Below are 15,967 nucleotides of genomic sequence, written 5' to 3'. Positions count from 1 at the left end.
GAGTCAGGACTTTTGGTATGTTAACACCCTAAGCCCCCTGAACAAGTTTCTGAAGGAATCGCTTAGTTACCTGCTCACGCACTCTACACCTACTTTTGGATCATTCATTGACTGGACTATTATGTCAAGACGTTCCAACAAATGTCATTAATTTGAAAGGGAAAATTGTACTTAAAGATGAATTTGACACGATAGAAAACAAATTATATAGTGTAGAGGAACTAATAGGTCAGTGCAAGGAAGCTAATAGCAACTTATTAGTAGCCAAAATCAAAGCTAAGCTAGCCCATTTAGCCTTAAGAATTTCACATATGAAACTGTGTAAACTAGAAGAATCCTTTACGAATAGACTTACTGAATATGTGGATAAATTGCAAAAATCCACGTCGCAATTTGAAGCTATCCTAAATGACATCCCTCAGGAGGAGTTGGCGGAATTTGAAGAAAGGTTGAACACATCTATTTTGGACGAAGAGGAAATCGACTCAGAGATAAACAAGCATGTTGTTCACGGTAGACAAACTTCTTCTACCCCTACCCAACATAACACAGAGACACTGGAAGTCGTTAAAGATTTCAAACCCAGAGAAATTCCATTAGACAATCGCCTTGGTCCACAAATACAACCACGAGCAGGCCCCTCTCAAGAGATTGAAAATGTAAATGTATTCGGAAAAATTAAGAATCCGTTAGAAAATTATCTCCAAAAATTCAGGATCTGTAATGGATTAGAAATCTATCCTCTGCTGGACTTTTTAAGAAACCTAATAACCATCACCATCGAGACCAATCTTACTTCACACCAACTGTTTGAAATCTTGCCTACATATACTTCTCAACCACTCACGAATAAAATATTAGAACACAAGAACACAAATCAATCAATAGACCGACTACACACAGATATCATAAATACTTTCATACCAATAACACTGAAGGAGAAACTGAAACAAGAACTTATCTTTAGACCGCAAAAAACAAACGAACCGTTGTCAATCTACATAAATGAGGTCAAGACAAATCATTAAGTATTGAAGGGAAATCTCACTGAAGAAGAATTGGTTTGTTTCATCAAAAATGGCATCCACCCGGAAATCAGAAATAAATTAGTGTTTGAAAAAATCCGATAACCTTCAGAGACCTAGACCAACTGTGCATAAACCTAAATAACGTTAATTTTAATGATTATGTCAGACACAATATGTTTCCTACAACGTCAAACATATCATCAGGACATATGCATAATAGGTCAATTGAAAATCAGGGAAATCATGGGTATGGACAAACGTCAAGTGGGACCTCATATCCACAAGACAGGGTTTGTTATAACTGTGCTAGACCAGGTCATACAGCAAGACAGTGCTTCAGAAAACCAAAAAACTCATAAACTTGGGAGGTGTAAGAACCGAACTTCACGTATCTTATCCTCCCAGAAAACAAAATGTTAATGATAATAAAAATCATGGCGTTGCATTCAAAAATGAATTGAGACAACTAGTTAAAGGGCACAACAAGTTAAAGAAACCTAGCATAACTAAAACCAAAGGTAAAACAATACATTCTTTACCATGCATGCAAATAAAATTAACTGGGAAGATACATGTAAAATCTCTACTCGATACTGGAGCCAGTAGAAACTTTATAAGTAAAGAGCTTTATGACAAACTAAACGCAGTAAATAAAATTAGGGGAACTAAGAAATGGACTGATATAATGTTAGCTGCAAATGAAGAACCATTGGACATCATAAATGAATGTAAGATAAAAATCAAGATAAGCAAGTATTCCTGGTATGAAAAATATTTGGTGATAAAACAAAACTATTATCATATGATTGTGGGAGCTCCATTCATTCGGAACAAATAGTCAGGTTGGGTAGCAGGAAAATATTTCAGTTCTGGCAGAGAGGCTGCAATTTTAGGTGGTTATAGTATACAAGTTTCTGAACCTAAAACCGCCCAGACCCCAATTTTTAAGGACTTCGGTCGTCTATAATGACGACATCAAAATGGCACCGTAAGAGGATGCTGGGTCCCCATGAATTGGCTATAACGACCGAATGCCTGAACCGATTTTCATGAAATTTGGCACACAAGTGCTTGAATACATTATGTCAGCCTGGGTTGAAAATGGTCAAGTTTCATAAAGTCATTTCAAAATGGCGGCCATTCAAAACTAAAAAAAATACGGGAGGAAAATAATTGTGAATTGTTTTATACAGGGTGAGTTTTAAATGAGTTCCCCCCCTACTTTTTTATACATTTCTTAAGATATCAACTCCGAACCAACTTTTCCTAAGCCGTGTCAAACGCCATTCCAAGTTCTTCCGTCAACAAAATAAGCTGTCTCCAGACATGCGCCACTCCCAAAACACGACATATTTATTTGCCGTTTGACGATCTAGCTGTCTTGCTATTCGCAGATGTGCAGACGTTTTACTCGTTCGTCTGCACACATGTGTTGTTTTCCTTTCCTATTAACTATTCGTTTCGGGAATGGCAAAAATATTCGTTTACTTTGATGTGTTCAAAAATACCGACAATGAACGGAAAACACGAGCACAAGCATTTGCTGTCATACTACTTGCGAGCGTGGGTACAGTCTGAAGCCGGCTATAGGCATGGAACTTGAATAAAACCCCCTTTTTGCAAATCATTAAACTAAATTTTAATTAATTTTTTTATTATAACAAATTTATCATAAGATAAAAATATTTATTCTCGGTACTTATTAATAATCACACATTTAAATGTATTTCTAAACTGTTTAAGAACGATGCTGTGAATGTTTGAAAGAATGATTGAATGTACATTTTTGAGAACTATCCAGAGCTAACGAAGAACTAAAGATTGGTATATAGATATAGGCATTTATAGTCAGAAAACTGTGTCCACTGGAAATTCTATAGTTGTGAAGTTAGAGTGCCCACGTTTTATTCCTTATAACATTTTTGTTTTTAGAGATCTAACATCAACATTAGAAAACTATCGAGAACTAACGAAGAACTAACGATTGGTATATAGATATAAGCATTTTTATTCAGAAAACTGAGCCCGCTGGAAGTTCTATAATTGTGAAGTTGCCGTACCCACTTTTTATGCTTCGTAATTTTTTTATTTTTTGAGAACTAACGTAAATATTGGAGAACTATCGAGAACTAACAAAGAACTAACGATTGGTATAGATATAAGCATTTATAGTCAGAAAACTGTGCCCGCTGGAAATTGTATAATCGTGAAGTTAGCATACCCACTTTGTATGCTTCGTAACTTTTTTATTTTTTGGGAACTAACGTAAATATTGGAGAACTATCGAGAACTTACAAAGAACTAACGATTGGTCTATAGATATAAACATATATAGTTAGAAAACGGTGCCCGCTGGAAATTGTATAGTTGTGAAGTTAGCGTACCCACTTTGTATGCCTCGTAACTTTTTTATTTTTTGAGAACTAACGTAAATATTGGAGTACTATCGAGAACTAACGAAGAACTAACGATTGGTATATAGGTATAGGCATTTTTATTCAGAAAACTGTGCCCGCTGGAAATTCTATAATTGTGAAGTTGGCGTACCCACTTTTTATGCTTCGTAACTTTTTTATTTTTTGAGAACTGACGTAAATATTGGAGAACTATCGAGAACTAACGAAGAACTAACGATTGGTATATAGATATAGGCAGTTATAGTAAAAAAACTGTGCCCACTGGAAATTGTACAATTGTGAAGTTAGCGTACCCACTTTGTATGCCTCGTAACTTTTTTTATTTTTTGAGAACTAACGTAAATATTGGAGTACTATCGAGAACTAACGAAGAACTAACGATTGGTATATAGGTATAGGCATTTTTATTCAGAAAACTGTGCCCGCTGGAAATTCTATAATTGTGAAGTTGGCGTACCCACTTTTTATGCTTCGTAACTTTTTTATTTTTTGAGAACTGACGTAAATATTGGAGAACTATCGAGAACTAACGAAGAACTAACGATTGGTATATAGATATAGGCAGTTATAGTAAAAAAACTGTGCCCACTGGAAATTGTACAATTGTGAAGTTAGCGTACCCACTTTGTATGCCTCGTAACTTTTTTATTTTTTGAGAACTAACGTAAATATTGGAGTACTATCGAGAACTAACGAAGAACTAACGATTGGTATATAGGTATAGGCATTTTTATTCAGAAAACTGTGCCCGCTGGAAATTCTATAATTGTGAAGTTGGCGTACCCACTTTTTATGCTTCGTAACTTTTTTATTTTTTGAGAACTGACGTAAATATTGGAGAACTATCGAGAACTAACGAAGAACTAACGATTGGTATATAGATATAGGCAGTTATAGTAAAAAAACTGTGCCCACTGGAAATTGTACAATTGTGAAGTTAGCGTACCCACTTTGTATGCCTCGTAACTTTTTTTATTTTTTGAGAACTAACGAAAAAATTTGGGAACTATCGAGGACTAATGAAGAACTAACGATTGATATATAGATGTAAACATTTCTCATCAGAAAACGGCGCGCGCTAGAACCCGGAAGTGTGAAGTTAGCGTATCCACTTATTATCGGCTATAACTTTTTTATTTTTTGAGAACTAACGAAAAAATTTGGGAACTATCGAGAACTAACGATGAACTAACGATTGGTATGATCAAAAGTGGATACGCTAATATGGGTACGCCAACTTTACGGACCTCAGAAAGCTGCTAATTGCTGCATATTTATACTTTGCCGTACGGTTTATACTTTGCCGCACATCAGGATTCCAACGAAACAACACAAAACAGCGTGGCTCGATGGTTCTATTATGCACGTAATCCGTGTACGCTTGGAAATAGGTTGGCAACACTTAAAGATAATAATACTATGAGCAGCTGATTGACTATTATAACTACGATTTAACCTGTCATTTCGTGTTTATAGTTTCGGTATTTCTGAACTTTCTGGACTTTTCTTTTAAACGTTTTTAAAACATTCCTACGATCTTAATAAACAAGAAAATACCTATAAACATTCTTTTAGGCGCGGAAACCACTTCAAATTACAAAAACATACGGAACTATATTCTCAAAATGCGGAGCACATTTCTTGCCGAGGAAAAATAGCGGAGTGATATGGACCGGGTACTACTTTCTCTAGGGCACCAATTTGTGTTGCCAGCTGAACCTAAAAACGTGTTGTATAGTGTTTGAAAGACTAATTATTTATATGCTTTATAGTGACTGTAGGAAAAATATAATGTGTAACACGAGTGCAAAAGGCCTTTGCTGCACTCGAGTTCATTCCGCACTCGCCTGCGGCTCGTGCGTAAACATTGCTCTCGTGTGCAGCAAAGTGCCACTTTGCCCACTAGTTACACAAATAACTATTTCTGCATGTTAAGTGGTCTGGAAATTCTTCATTTACTTCAACGTTTAAATTTGCTTCAATGTTTAAATCCTAAGGCAAACGAGTCTTAATTAACTTTTGTCAGTACAGTTCGTTCCACATGACGAATTTTACGAAAAAGTGAAAAACGTAAAAGTAGTTAAAATAGAGTCACGCAATTGTTTTTTTTCTTTTTTTTTGCAAAACATATTTAACATGCAACCGATTGTTATTTTTATGTATAAACAAGGTGAAACCCGTCGAAATCGGCGGTTACTTTCAAGGCTTACGCTAATTCATCTAACTGTAAATTACAAATTTACAAGCAAATTACAACAGTTGACTTATCATAAGACAACTGACTTGTTGACTTGTCATAAGAATGACATGGGAATTTTAAATTTACAATTTTTTGGAATTTTCTCCGTAACCATTAGGCGCACAATAATGCTTCAATATACTAAATTATTTGTTTTTCAAGCTCTACAAAATGGTTTGGAAAGAAATTGTGAAATGTTGTGTTTTTAGGGTCAAAAATGGGAAAACCATATTTTTACCCCATAAAACCCCCCATAAACCCCATGGTTCCCATGGTCCGATCATATATTATATTATTTTATATAATATATATATATAAATATATATACCTCAAAATGACAAAGTAAATCGGCCCCGGGTCCAGGTCTTACCATGAGACCTACGCCCAGACAGCACACTTTCTCCTCAGGACATCCCACTGATATTGCGACAGGATATGCAAGATATCCCATAGTGGTCCTATGGTCAACCTGGGATATCCCAGGATATCCACAGGAATGCGCAATGTCCCCGCCCGGGGATGTCCTACGGATAAGCTCACAGCATATCCGTGGGACATCCGAGGTCATCCCAGGGTAGTCCTCAGGACATTCTCAGGACATATGGGACTACTATGGGATGTCCCTGGGATAAAGTGTGGTCTGGGCCTGAACATAAAAAACACAAAATAATATAGATTTAGTTTAAAAAGCTTAATTATAAGTTTAGTAAATTGATTAAATAGTTAATAAACACAAATTTTGAAGAAAAAAACGAGAAAAAAGGTTTGGCCCAGACAGGTCTCGAACCTGGTACCTTCGCCTTATGAGCTTCTTACCTTACCTCCTGAGCAATCTGCGCTTGATGATTATGGGTGTTTTCAAGTGGTGAAGGAGTAGCCGACAGTTGCAATGGTCGCAATACTTAAAATATTTTTGATACTACAGTATATAATATGATTCTGTTAATCTGTTTAGGCCTCAAGTAGTTGAATTGTTTTTCTGGTAGTTGGAGAGGATACTGGTATTTGAATATAGATTATTTAATTACCATTAGATTAGCACTGTTATAATTGATTGTTATATGATTAAAATTAGTTTTTGATTGTTTTATTAATTTAAAGTTAGAATTAAATTCACATTTCACACAACTATGATAGAACTCTAGTTTTCCTGAACTCAGTGGTAGTAATATGTCAGTAAAGTTAAGTCAGCCCTTGCTAGCCACGGTATTAACAAGACATATTTTCAATCTGGGAAACCTCTTAAACTTTTAAAACAAATTATAAAACCTCAACATCTTAATGCGTGGGAATCTTATTTTTAGAAAAAAAACAGACCAAAATTATTTGTTAAATAATGAAGAAGGCCCAATTATAAATTCGGAATTACTGAAAATAATTACATCAAGAACAACACTGTAATATAGGTATCCAATACCCCCACCGCAGCAAACCTGCAGACTAAGCGAATTTCCATTTGACTGATTGGATTTACACTGAAATGTCTACTTAAAAATAGAACATTTATTCCCGATTTAAATAGAATTAGTTTAACATGTACTTAGGTTTGCTGCATCAGGGAGGGTAAAACTGTTTTTTTTTGTAAAATGTTAATAATTAGTAAGAAATACAAAAATTTTCCAAATTTGATCAAAATATGTTCATAAACAAGCAAACTACAACAGTTTACTTATCCTCCATTAGAATAACATGGGAATTTTAAATTTACAATTTTTTGGAATTTTCTCCGTAACTATTAGGCGCATAATAACGCTTCAATATACTAAATTATTTGTTTTTTTAAGCTCTACAAAATGGTTTGGAAACAAATTGCTAAATTTTGTGTTTTTTGGGTCAAAAATGGGAAAAACCTATTTTTACCCCCTAAAACCGCCCGTAAACACCTGTTCCCATGGTCCGATCATGCTGGATCGCGAACTCGTTCGAATAAACGTAGGTTTACACGTTTGTACCAAATTTCATCAAAATCGGATCATTTTTGCTCGAGTTATCGTGCTGACGGACACACACACACATATATATATTGTAAGAAAGGGGATTAACCCCGTACCCACGGTGCTCATCTATGCAGACACTCTGTTCACATTACACTTAGTCGACCAGTTGGTGTGAACAGAGTTGAACAGTAGCATGAGCATCGATTTACAAATTCCTTTCCCAGCTGATGTGAGCTAGGCGATGACCGGTAGGGCTGACTTCCAAGAAACACCGTTAACCTATAAGCCACACACCCTATCGGTAATCAGCCAATGAGAAGGGCTAATGAAGAAGATGGAGGGGTGACGACTCTTGAGGATCTGAAGGAAAACATCGAGGAGATCACCACGGGCCACCGGAGAAAGAAGATCGGGAGTTTGGGAGTGCGTGTATCGGTGCGTGTGCTTCTGGGACAATTAACAGTATGTAAAAAGAATAAAATATATAACTAAAGTTTTGTCAAACATACAAGTCATGTAATTTGTCAGTAACTAATTCTTTTAAATTTTCAATTGATTTTCTTTTCTTGTAAATTTAACGTTGTAAATTAATTTATCTTATTATTGTTGATTTTTGCCTTTTCTAAGTTTTCTTTTGCTGTTGTAACACTTTGTTACTTTTGTTGTTTTTCTAAATTTAAATTTTTGTTCATTACACGTTGAGTAACACCCTTAAGCAGTCTTATGTCTCATTAACCTAACACCTCTTGACTAAGCTAAGCGAGTGAATCATTTTAGGAAACTTAAACTTAGTGAGGCATGGGACTCGCAATATATATATGAATTTGAACGAATGGTGTTTTTGGCCTCTAGGGACCTCAAAACGAAAAAAAATCGGTCCCGCGTCCAGGTCTTACCATGAGTACTACGGTAATAGCTTATTCCCTATATGGGAAATTCGCTAAAATTCAAAAGATTAATTTTTCTAATATTATTTTTATTTTTTCAATATCCTTTAAATCATCTGTTTTAACTTTGTTTAAAATTAATTTATTAAGTAAATATTTACTTTTTGTACTAGTGTAAACACAGCCTGAAGATGGAAACCTAGTTTCTGAAAGCATTAATGAAAAAAATCAAATGATTATATATTGGCCTTGTTGAACATTTAAATTTAGATATACATTTCATCAGTGGTAGTATTTTTGTCTTTAGTTTGTTACCTGGACATGACAGGATATCCAGTGGATTTTGTACATGTCCCGGGATGTCATAGGACATTCTGGGATATCCTATGGTATTCGTGCATATCCCGGGACTTTACAGGATATCCTGAGGTTAACTTACAAATCCCGGGACATTACGGTATATTGTAGGATATCCTGTGGATTTCGTACTCGTCCCGGGATTTTGCGGGATATCCTGAGGATAGCGCACATATCCCGAGACATTCTCAGGACATATGGGACTACTATGGGATGTCCCTGGGATAAAGTGTGCTGTCTGGGCGGTAATAGCTTATTCCCTATATGGGAAATTCGCTAAAATAAAAAAAAACTTTGCAAAGCTACAGATCAGGGCCATTTTTTGACACTTTAATAATTCAAATCTGTCCAAAAATGAGGGAGGAGTTCTGTTTACAAAAATTGGCTTAGCGTATTATATATTTAAGATGTATGTCGTATAAACATTCTGGAAAAGTTTAATTCATCGTAAAAATGCTTTTTCAAATATTGTTTACACGTTTCGTGTAAATAATTTATTTAATTTATAAATGGTTTATACAAATGTATTACCTATGTTATGTGAGGCGGATGGTGCCCCACCTTCTACAGTAGCCTATCAATAAAAACTATAACGTCTTTAACTAATATAATGGTAATTTAGACATACGCCACTGTTTTGGTATCTTGAACTTTTTGGGCTGACACATACGTGGTCAAATTGTCGTTAAAGTCGGTTAAAAACTGTTTAAATATAAAATTTCAAGCTCGGTGTTTGTAGCTAAGCCTTACATTGAATTCAATCCATATAATGCCTGCTCTAAAGGGCCCTGGGGCTCAGGTCCTTCTTGGAAGAACCTAATCCTATTCATAGTTTTTGCCCAGCTTGCTGCGTCACACACCCCTATCTCCCCTCCCTACTTCCTTTTACCCACAAAACGTTTTAAATTAACCTATAGGGAATCTTTCTCGGACAACAGACTCAGAGCTACCCATGTTCTCTATTGTTTTTTGTAGAGGGTAAGTTCCTCATAATCACCCCTGGGGCCCTATTTTTGAAATGGTTGACAGTTGAGTCTACCGTCAACACTCAACTCAACCAACAACAGGATTTGGTATTTTTGAAATCCAACAGTTTGGAAGTGAGTTAGGAATCACTAGTTGAGTGACTCGTTTTGGAAATGTAGAGCATACGACCGCACGAAATTCAGATTACGTCATTTTGAACCAATCACAATGCAGAGCTCTTGCGATCTTCGATTTTACCTCTTCTTACTCTAAAATCTGGATCAGCTAATCTTAATCTACCATATTTCGAGATACTACTGAGGTAAACTGTCAACTCCGTTCTTGAGAGATTGAGGTTATGTCTTGCTTAATCTTAGTGATTGCAAAAACACCTTATATAAACTTAAGTATTAACAATAAAATTTACTATGGATGTTTGTTTTATGGTGTAGCTCATTATAAGTTTAGGCATATCCTAAATCTATATATTAATTTGAAACTGTTTTTCTTTGTGACAGCTATTTTGAGAGAACGGGTGGGCGTAGAAACTCGGCAGAAGTGTCCAAAGAAAGGTCTTGGTCTGTAGATGAGCCATCAAAAGAGAAACATGGTGAATTCCCTAGGGGCTCTGCCCCAGTGGCCTTTAAATTCCCATCCCATGTTATTCTTATGAAGGAAAACGGGGTTTTTGTCACAGCTAATTTGAGAGAACAGCTGGGCGTAAAAACTTGGTAGGGGTGTCTAAAGAAATGTATTGGTCTGTAGGTGAGCCCTCAAAAGAGAAACGAGGTCAATTTCCTTGGGGCTCTGCCCCAGAGGCCTTTAAAGTTCACTCTGAAATTTTGTTTACATTACGACCATATGGATAATTTTAAACTACTTTTAATTCAAAGGTCTACTGAAACTGTCAAAAATAAATGTTTACATTATTATTTATGATTTAAATTGATTCTCCACTGCATGGCAAGTTTTTTATAGTTTCAACAAAATGATGAATTTATTATACGTTTTAAATGTTTTGTTCTAAAATCTATACTTTATTGCTCTTAGAAAATTTTAAATTATGAAATAAGTGTGACATATCAATTTCGAAGGAATATATCATTATTCCTTATCGGGTTAGCTTATATATATTGTAAGGTTGGCACTTGCCTTTTTTTGCCTACTTTCAATCACCATTTATTTTTAATTCAAGAAAGAACACCAGAAGTTCATTTATTGGTATAAAAGTTTTTGATAATCGGGTTGAAAATTGTTTCATAGATGAGTACGTTGAGGATGAGAGCTGTGTTCAAGTTTTGGAATAGACTAACTACGGAGTATGTTTCGTCTATGGTTTTGGTGAAGTAGTTGAACTAATGTCAATTCAGGTATTAAAAAAAATGTGTACAGGGTTTTTATTTTGATGTACACATGTAGCTAGGTCGAACAACGCATCTAAACCTCACTATGTACAAAACATTCGGAAACACAACAGTGTCATCACATCTCATCGCATTTGCATAATTTGTTACCAAGGCTGGACTAGGTTATGGATTTGGTTCCGCAAATGTTCAAGATTTGTGATCAAATTTCCTACAATTATGGTTCATTCCATCCACGAAATACATGCACAGCTTTATGTGATCAATATGGCCAAGGCAAAACTACCCCATAAGTTAACGAATTATCAAGTAAGAACAGGATGATTAAATACATGGGTCGATGTGGCAAGAGAAGGAATTAAAATTGCTTAGATCGAAGTAATAATGTTACTGCTTTCTGGAGAATCAGATATTTTTATCAAATACAAAAAAACTAATTTAATATGCTGATAAAATTCTGTATTTTTATGACCAAAGATGAAGATTTACTTATAAATCCGGATACAATCCAAATGATTTTCCTGAAGCAGATGGAATTAGTTGTTAGTAATAAATATTGACTCTTTCCGTAACATAATAGACTAATTATATGAACTCATTCTCCCATATAGTGAAAGTGGCTTTTACATGAAACAAACTCATGAACAAACAATTAGAAGACCCCTAAAAAACCTTTTGGGCAACCTAAAGCCGATAAAAAGGTAGGAAATATTGTGTTAAACGAATTCATCAATCACATTTTTTAGGGAATACAATCGTCATACTTATTATTGCTTATCCTCCCATCATTTAACTAAGATTTTAATGACTTCACTCTATCTATCGCAGTTAGCTGAATTTACATAAAACCTCAAGATTGACCGTCGATTTCGACGGGGTTCCACTAGTACATTATTATTTGCTTTCTTCGTATCTATTTCAGAACACATCACCTTATTTTAGTTTCCTTCATCGTTTTGTTTCATGTTATTTTTAATTGTGTTTTATTTTGGCTAAGGCTTATGGCTATTTGCCATTGCACTGAAAGCTTTTATTGTAACTTAAATTAATTTTATCCCTTTATTAGGTGAAAGGTATTGAAACAAACTATGATATTTTTTTCTCTCTACCACAATCTTTAATACCTTAAATCATAGGTCTAATAACAATAATTATCTTTTAATAAGTTCAATTAGTATGCCTAGTCTATTTCAAACATACCAACAAGGATAAAACCCTTGATTAAATAGTCTAGTACTGACACAGTAAATAAAATTAAAATGCAATTATTCTACAGAAAACAATCGCATAAAGTATTGGGTGCTAATACATTGACAACAAATACATAACCTCTAAATCGCAATTAATAAATTAAAGCAATAACAATATGGCGTCGACTCAAAAAGAGCAATTTTTACCGAAAGAGGAAGAAGAAAGTGCAGTCAACCGTCCACTCAACAGCTCAGTAGGTGGTGAGTAGTTTTGGTTGGATAAGTCGACCGTCAATCGTTTCAAAAATACGAAACGATTGGAAATAGAATGACTCAACACTCAACTCAACAGTCAACCATTTCAAAAATAGGGCCCCAGTCCTAACACTCGTACATGCCACGCCTTTGCCACGTCCGTGCCTCGTCCGTGACACGTCCGTTCTGTGTGAATTGGGCCTCGTCACTTCTGCTGCATTGAGCAGACCTTACAAGATTTATGGCATCGGCGCTCGCAATACTGTACTAAAGACTAAAGCCACTGTAGTGTATACTCGCCCCACTCGGCGCTTGCAATAAGACACCGCAAGGCATTTTGTTGTAATGTGTCAAGATAAGAGGTTAATGCTCTTGGGGAGTGGGGATTAGTTATTAGTTGTGAATTTGTGTAATGTGTTTTGAATTGTTATTTGGGACAAGGTTATAAACATACAATTGAACATTTAAGTGATTTTATAAAATTTGCGTCGTAGATTTGTTCTAGTTTTCTTTAAGTACCTATGATTTTTGCCCTAAATGCCTGAGGCATGCTGTTTGGTTTATGAGAATACATAAAACGTCTGATTCAAAACCATGTTCTTTCTTCTAACTATTCTCCTTCCTGCTATTTTCCCCTAAAACATTTTAATAAAGTGGGTTTTAATTCACTTTAGAATTAATAATCCTTGAACGCACACAAAAGCTAGAAATTATTAATTTGAAAATAACTCTGCAAACTATCTAGGACTTAATAACTAAACCAATTAACAAACACTCATGTAATTTAAAGGGTTCCAAGTTATGTTTAGCTGAGTACCTACTTTATAACTCTGTTACAGTCACGACAATCTCTGAGTTTTAGGATGTATCTTGTAATGTTTCAAAATTATTTGTCCCAGTACTTAATGATTTTGCATTGCTGTAGTTTGAAAACATCCACTGCTCTTATCATTAAACAAATTATAGTTCTAACATTTAAAATTGTAGAACTTAGCTAAGACGAACTTCTCTAATAGGCCTACAGTATAACTACTGATTGGTTTTAGATTATAAAAATACTCTTATTTACTCATACTAATGAATTCTCATTCATAACTACAGTACACAAACAATAAAGACATGTAAATTCAGTAGGCTAGCTGTAAAAAATAAGTAAAGTCTTTTATTGTTTTTTAATCAAATCTAGTCATGACATGGTTTTAATGAACGTACAATTAGTAATAGTAACAGTAACAGTGAGCCTGCAACTTACCTATGAGCCATGATGTTTGTCTAGTCGGCCAATCTCTTCTCAGCTTGGTGAAGATTAGTTAGTGTTAGTGGATCAACGCCAAACTATTAAAACGACAATGCCAACTCCTGCACATGTCTGACCATCCTTGACATACCTCTTTGTCTCACAATACTGTAGTAGTGAATAGTCAGTTCATGAGTGATCAGCTGCTTCCTTTCGCAAAACATCATGTGTTTATACTCCGTTCACAAAATTTAGGTGGTAGCCTATGAGATGAGCGGTTCCATCCCCTTCATCTCACCCTCAATTTGAAACAACATCCGACCCCGCCTCAGCAAACCTGCCGACTAAACGAATTTCTATTAGTCTGAATTGATTTTAATTAATTCTATTCAAATAACATTAGGTTTAACGAGTACCTAGGTTTGCTGCAAGGAAACTAATAAAGTGTTTTTGTAAAATAATAATAGCTTAGTATAAAATAAATAAATTTGCCAAGTTTGATCGAAATATATACTAGAACATTTTACAATATTCTCCATAAGAATAACATGGGAATTCCAAATTTAAATTTTTTTGAATTTTATTCTGTTACCAATAAACCGTACAAAAACACTTTGATATACTATATTATTTGTTTTTTTAAGCTCTTTAAAAAGGACTAGAGAGAAACTGGACAATTTTGTGTTTTGGGGGTCAAAATGAGAAAAACCTATTTTTACCCCATAAAACCCCCCGTAAACCCCGTTCCCATGGCCCGATCATGCTTGTTCGCGAACTCATTAAACAAAATTTCATCAAATCGGAAAAAATTACTCAAGTTATCGCGTTTACGAACGTATATATATAAAAATTTGTATCTCATATGCATCATTTTTAAACACCTTAAAACACTCACTTGTGTTAAGCAGCTATAAATAGTAGGTGCTATCGATGTTAATTTATCACACCTATTTAGTAAATAAATACCCCCCGCTGCAGCAAACCTGCCGACTAAGCGAATTTTCATTTGCCTGGATTGATTTTCAATTCATCTATTAAATTAACATTTATGTTTAACGAGTACCTAGGTTAGCTGCTACAGGGAAACTAATAAAGTGTATTTTTTTATTAAAATATCAATAGCTTAGTTTGAAATAAATAAATACGCCAAGTTTGATCAAAATATATCCATAAACAAGCCAACTACAACATTTTACAATATTCTCCATAAGAATAACATGGGAATTTTAAATTAACAATTTTTTTAATTTTCTCCGTAACCATTTATCGTACAAAAACACTTTAATATACTAAATTATTTGTTTTTTTAAGATCTTTAAAAAGGTCTGGAGAAAAATTGATAAATTTTGTGTTTTAAGGGTAAAAAATAAGAAAACCCCATTTTTACCCCATAAAACCCCGTTCCCACCGTTATACTCCTGGCAAGAAATGTTTGACGAGCCTCTAGTTTTTGTAAATAATACCACCATACCCGCCATTGTTGCTTAGTTGTATATATATGTATAGTGTTTTTAATGTTAATAAGACGCAATCAATCCAACTTTGTTGGTCAAGGATGAAGTAACCAAGTATCAAGTAAGTAGGCTACCCGGGGATCGGGCCAAAATTTGACCTTGAGATCAGCTGATCAGCTGATCAGCTGATCCCACCTTATTTGTGGGTATTGGATAAAAAGTGTTGGCTTGACCGAGGATGGAATCCCGGCCTCGTAGATGGTGTTTGGAAGCACTAGCCATTGAGCTACGACGCCAGTTAAAGGTATTGAGTTTAGTAAAAGTAAATGACAACTTAACTTAACTTATACGTTAACTTACATATACAGGGTGTGTAAAAAATTATTTTATTTGTATTGTTTTATATATATATGCAGTAGTGTATAATAATATAATGTTTAAGTGGAACTTTACCGTTGAGCATTAAATGTTAAATTTACTAGGTGGCGTTCGCAGAGGCATCCACAAAATTGAGCGGAGTCATCAAGGGTTTATATTATACTAGTTAACCACCCGTGCTCCGCCACGGGAATATTGTCAGCAATAAAAGAAATAATAATTAACAAATACTGTTTATCTTTTTATTTTATTTAGGGG

The 15,967-nt window shown here is 34.8% G+C and overlaps 1 protein-coding gene across 1 annotated transcript in view; it reads right to left on the bottom strand.

Moving 5' to 3' along the window:
- LOC128983109 (mitochondrial enolase superfamily member 1-like) overlaps nt 1–13,989 on the bottom strand; it is a 148,463-nt gene extending 134,474 nt beyond the window's left edge. Inside the window, exon 1 of the mRNA XM_054402271.1 lies at nt 13,893–13,989. Within this exon, the coding sequence (XP_054258246.1) occupies nt 13,893–13,903 (11 nt within the window). The 5' untranslated portion in view covers nt 13,904–13,989. The remainder of the gene's footprint in view (nt 1–13,892) is intronic.
- Nucleotides 13,990–15,967: the final 1,978 nt, after the last annotated feature.

The sequence above is a fragment of the Macrosteles quadrilineatus genome, unplaced genomic scaffold (assembly GCF_028750875.1).
Source record: "Macrosteles quadrilineatus isolate MER2022 unplaced genomic scaffold, UCM_ALF_1.0 Scaffold_1__1_contigs__length_201487025, whole genome shotgun sequence".
NCBI lineage: Eukaryota > Metazoa > Arthropoda > Insecta > Hemiptera > Cicadellidae > Macrosteles > Macrosteles quadrilineatus.
The sequence above is the reverse complement of the archived record's forward strand: the minus strand, read 5'-3'. Positions and strand labels throughout refer to the sequence as shown.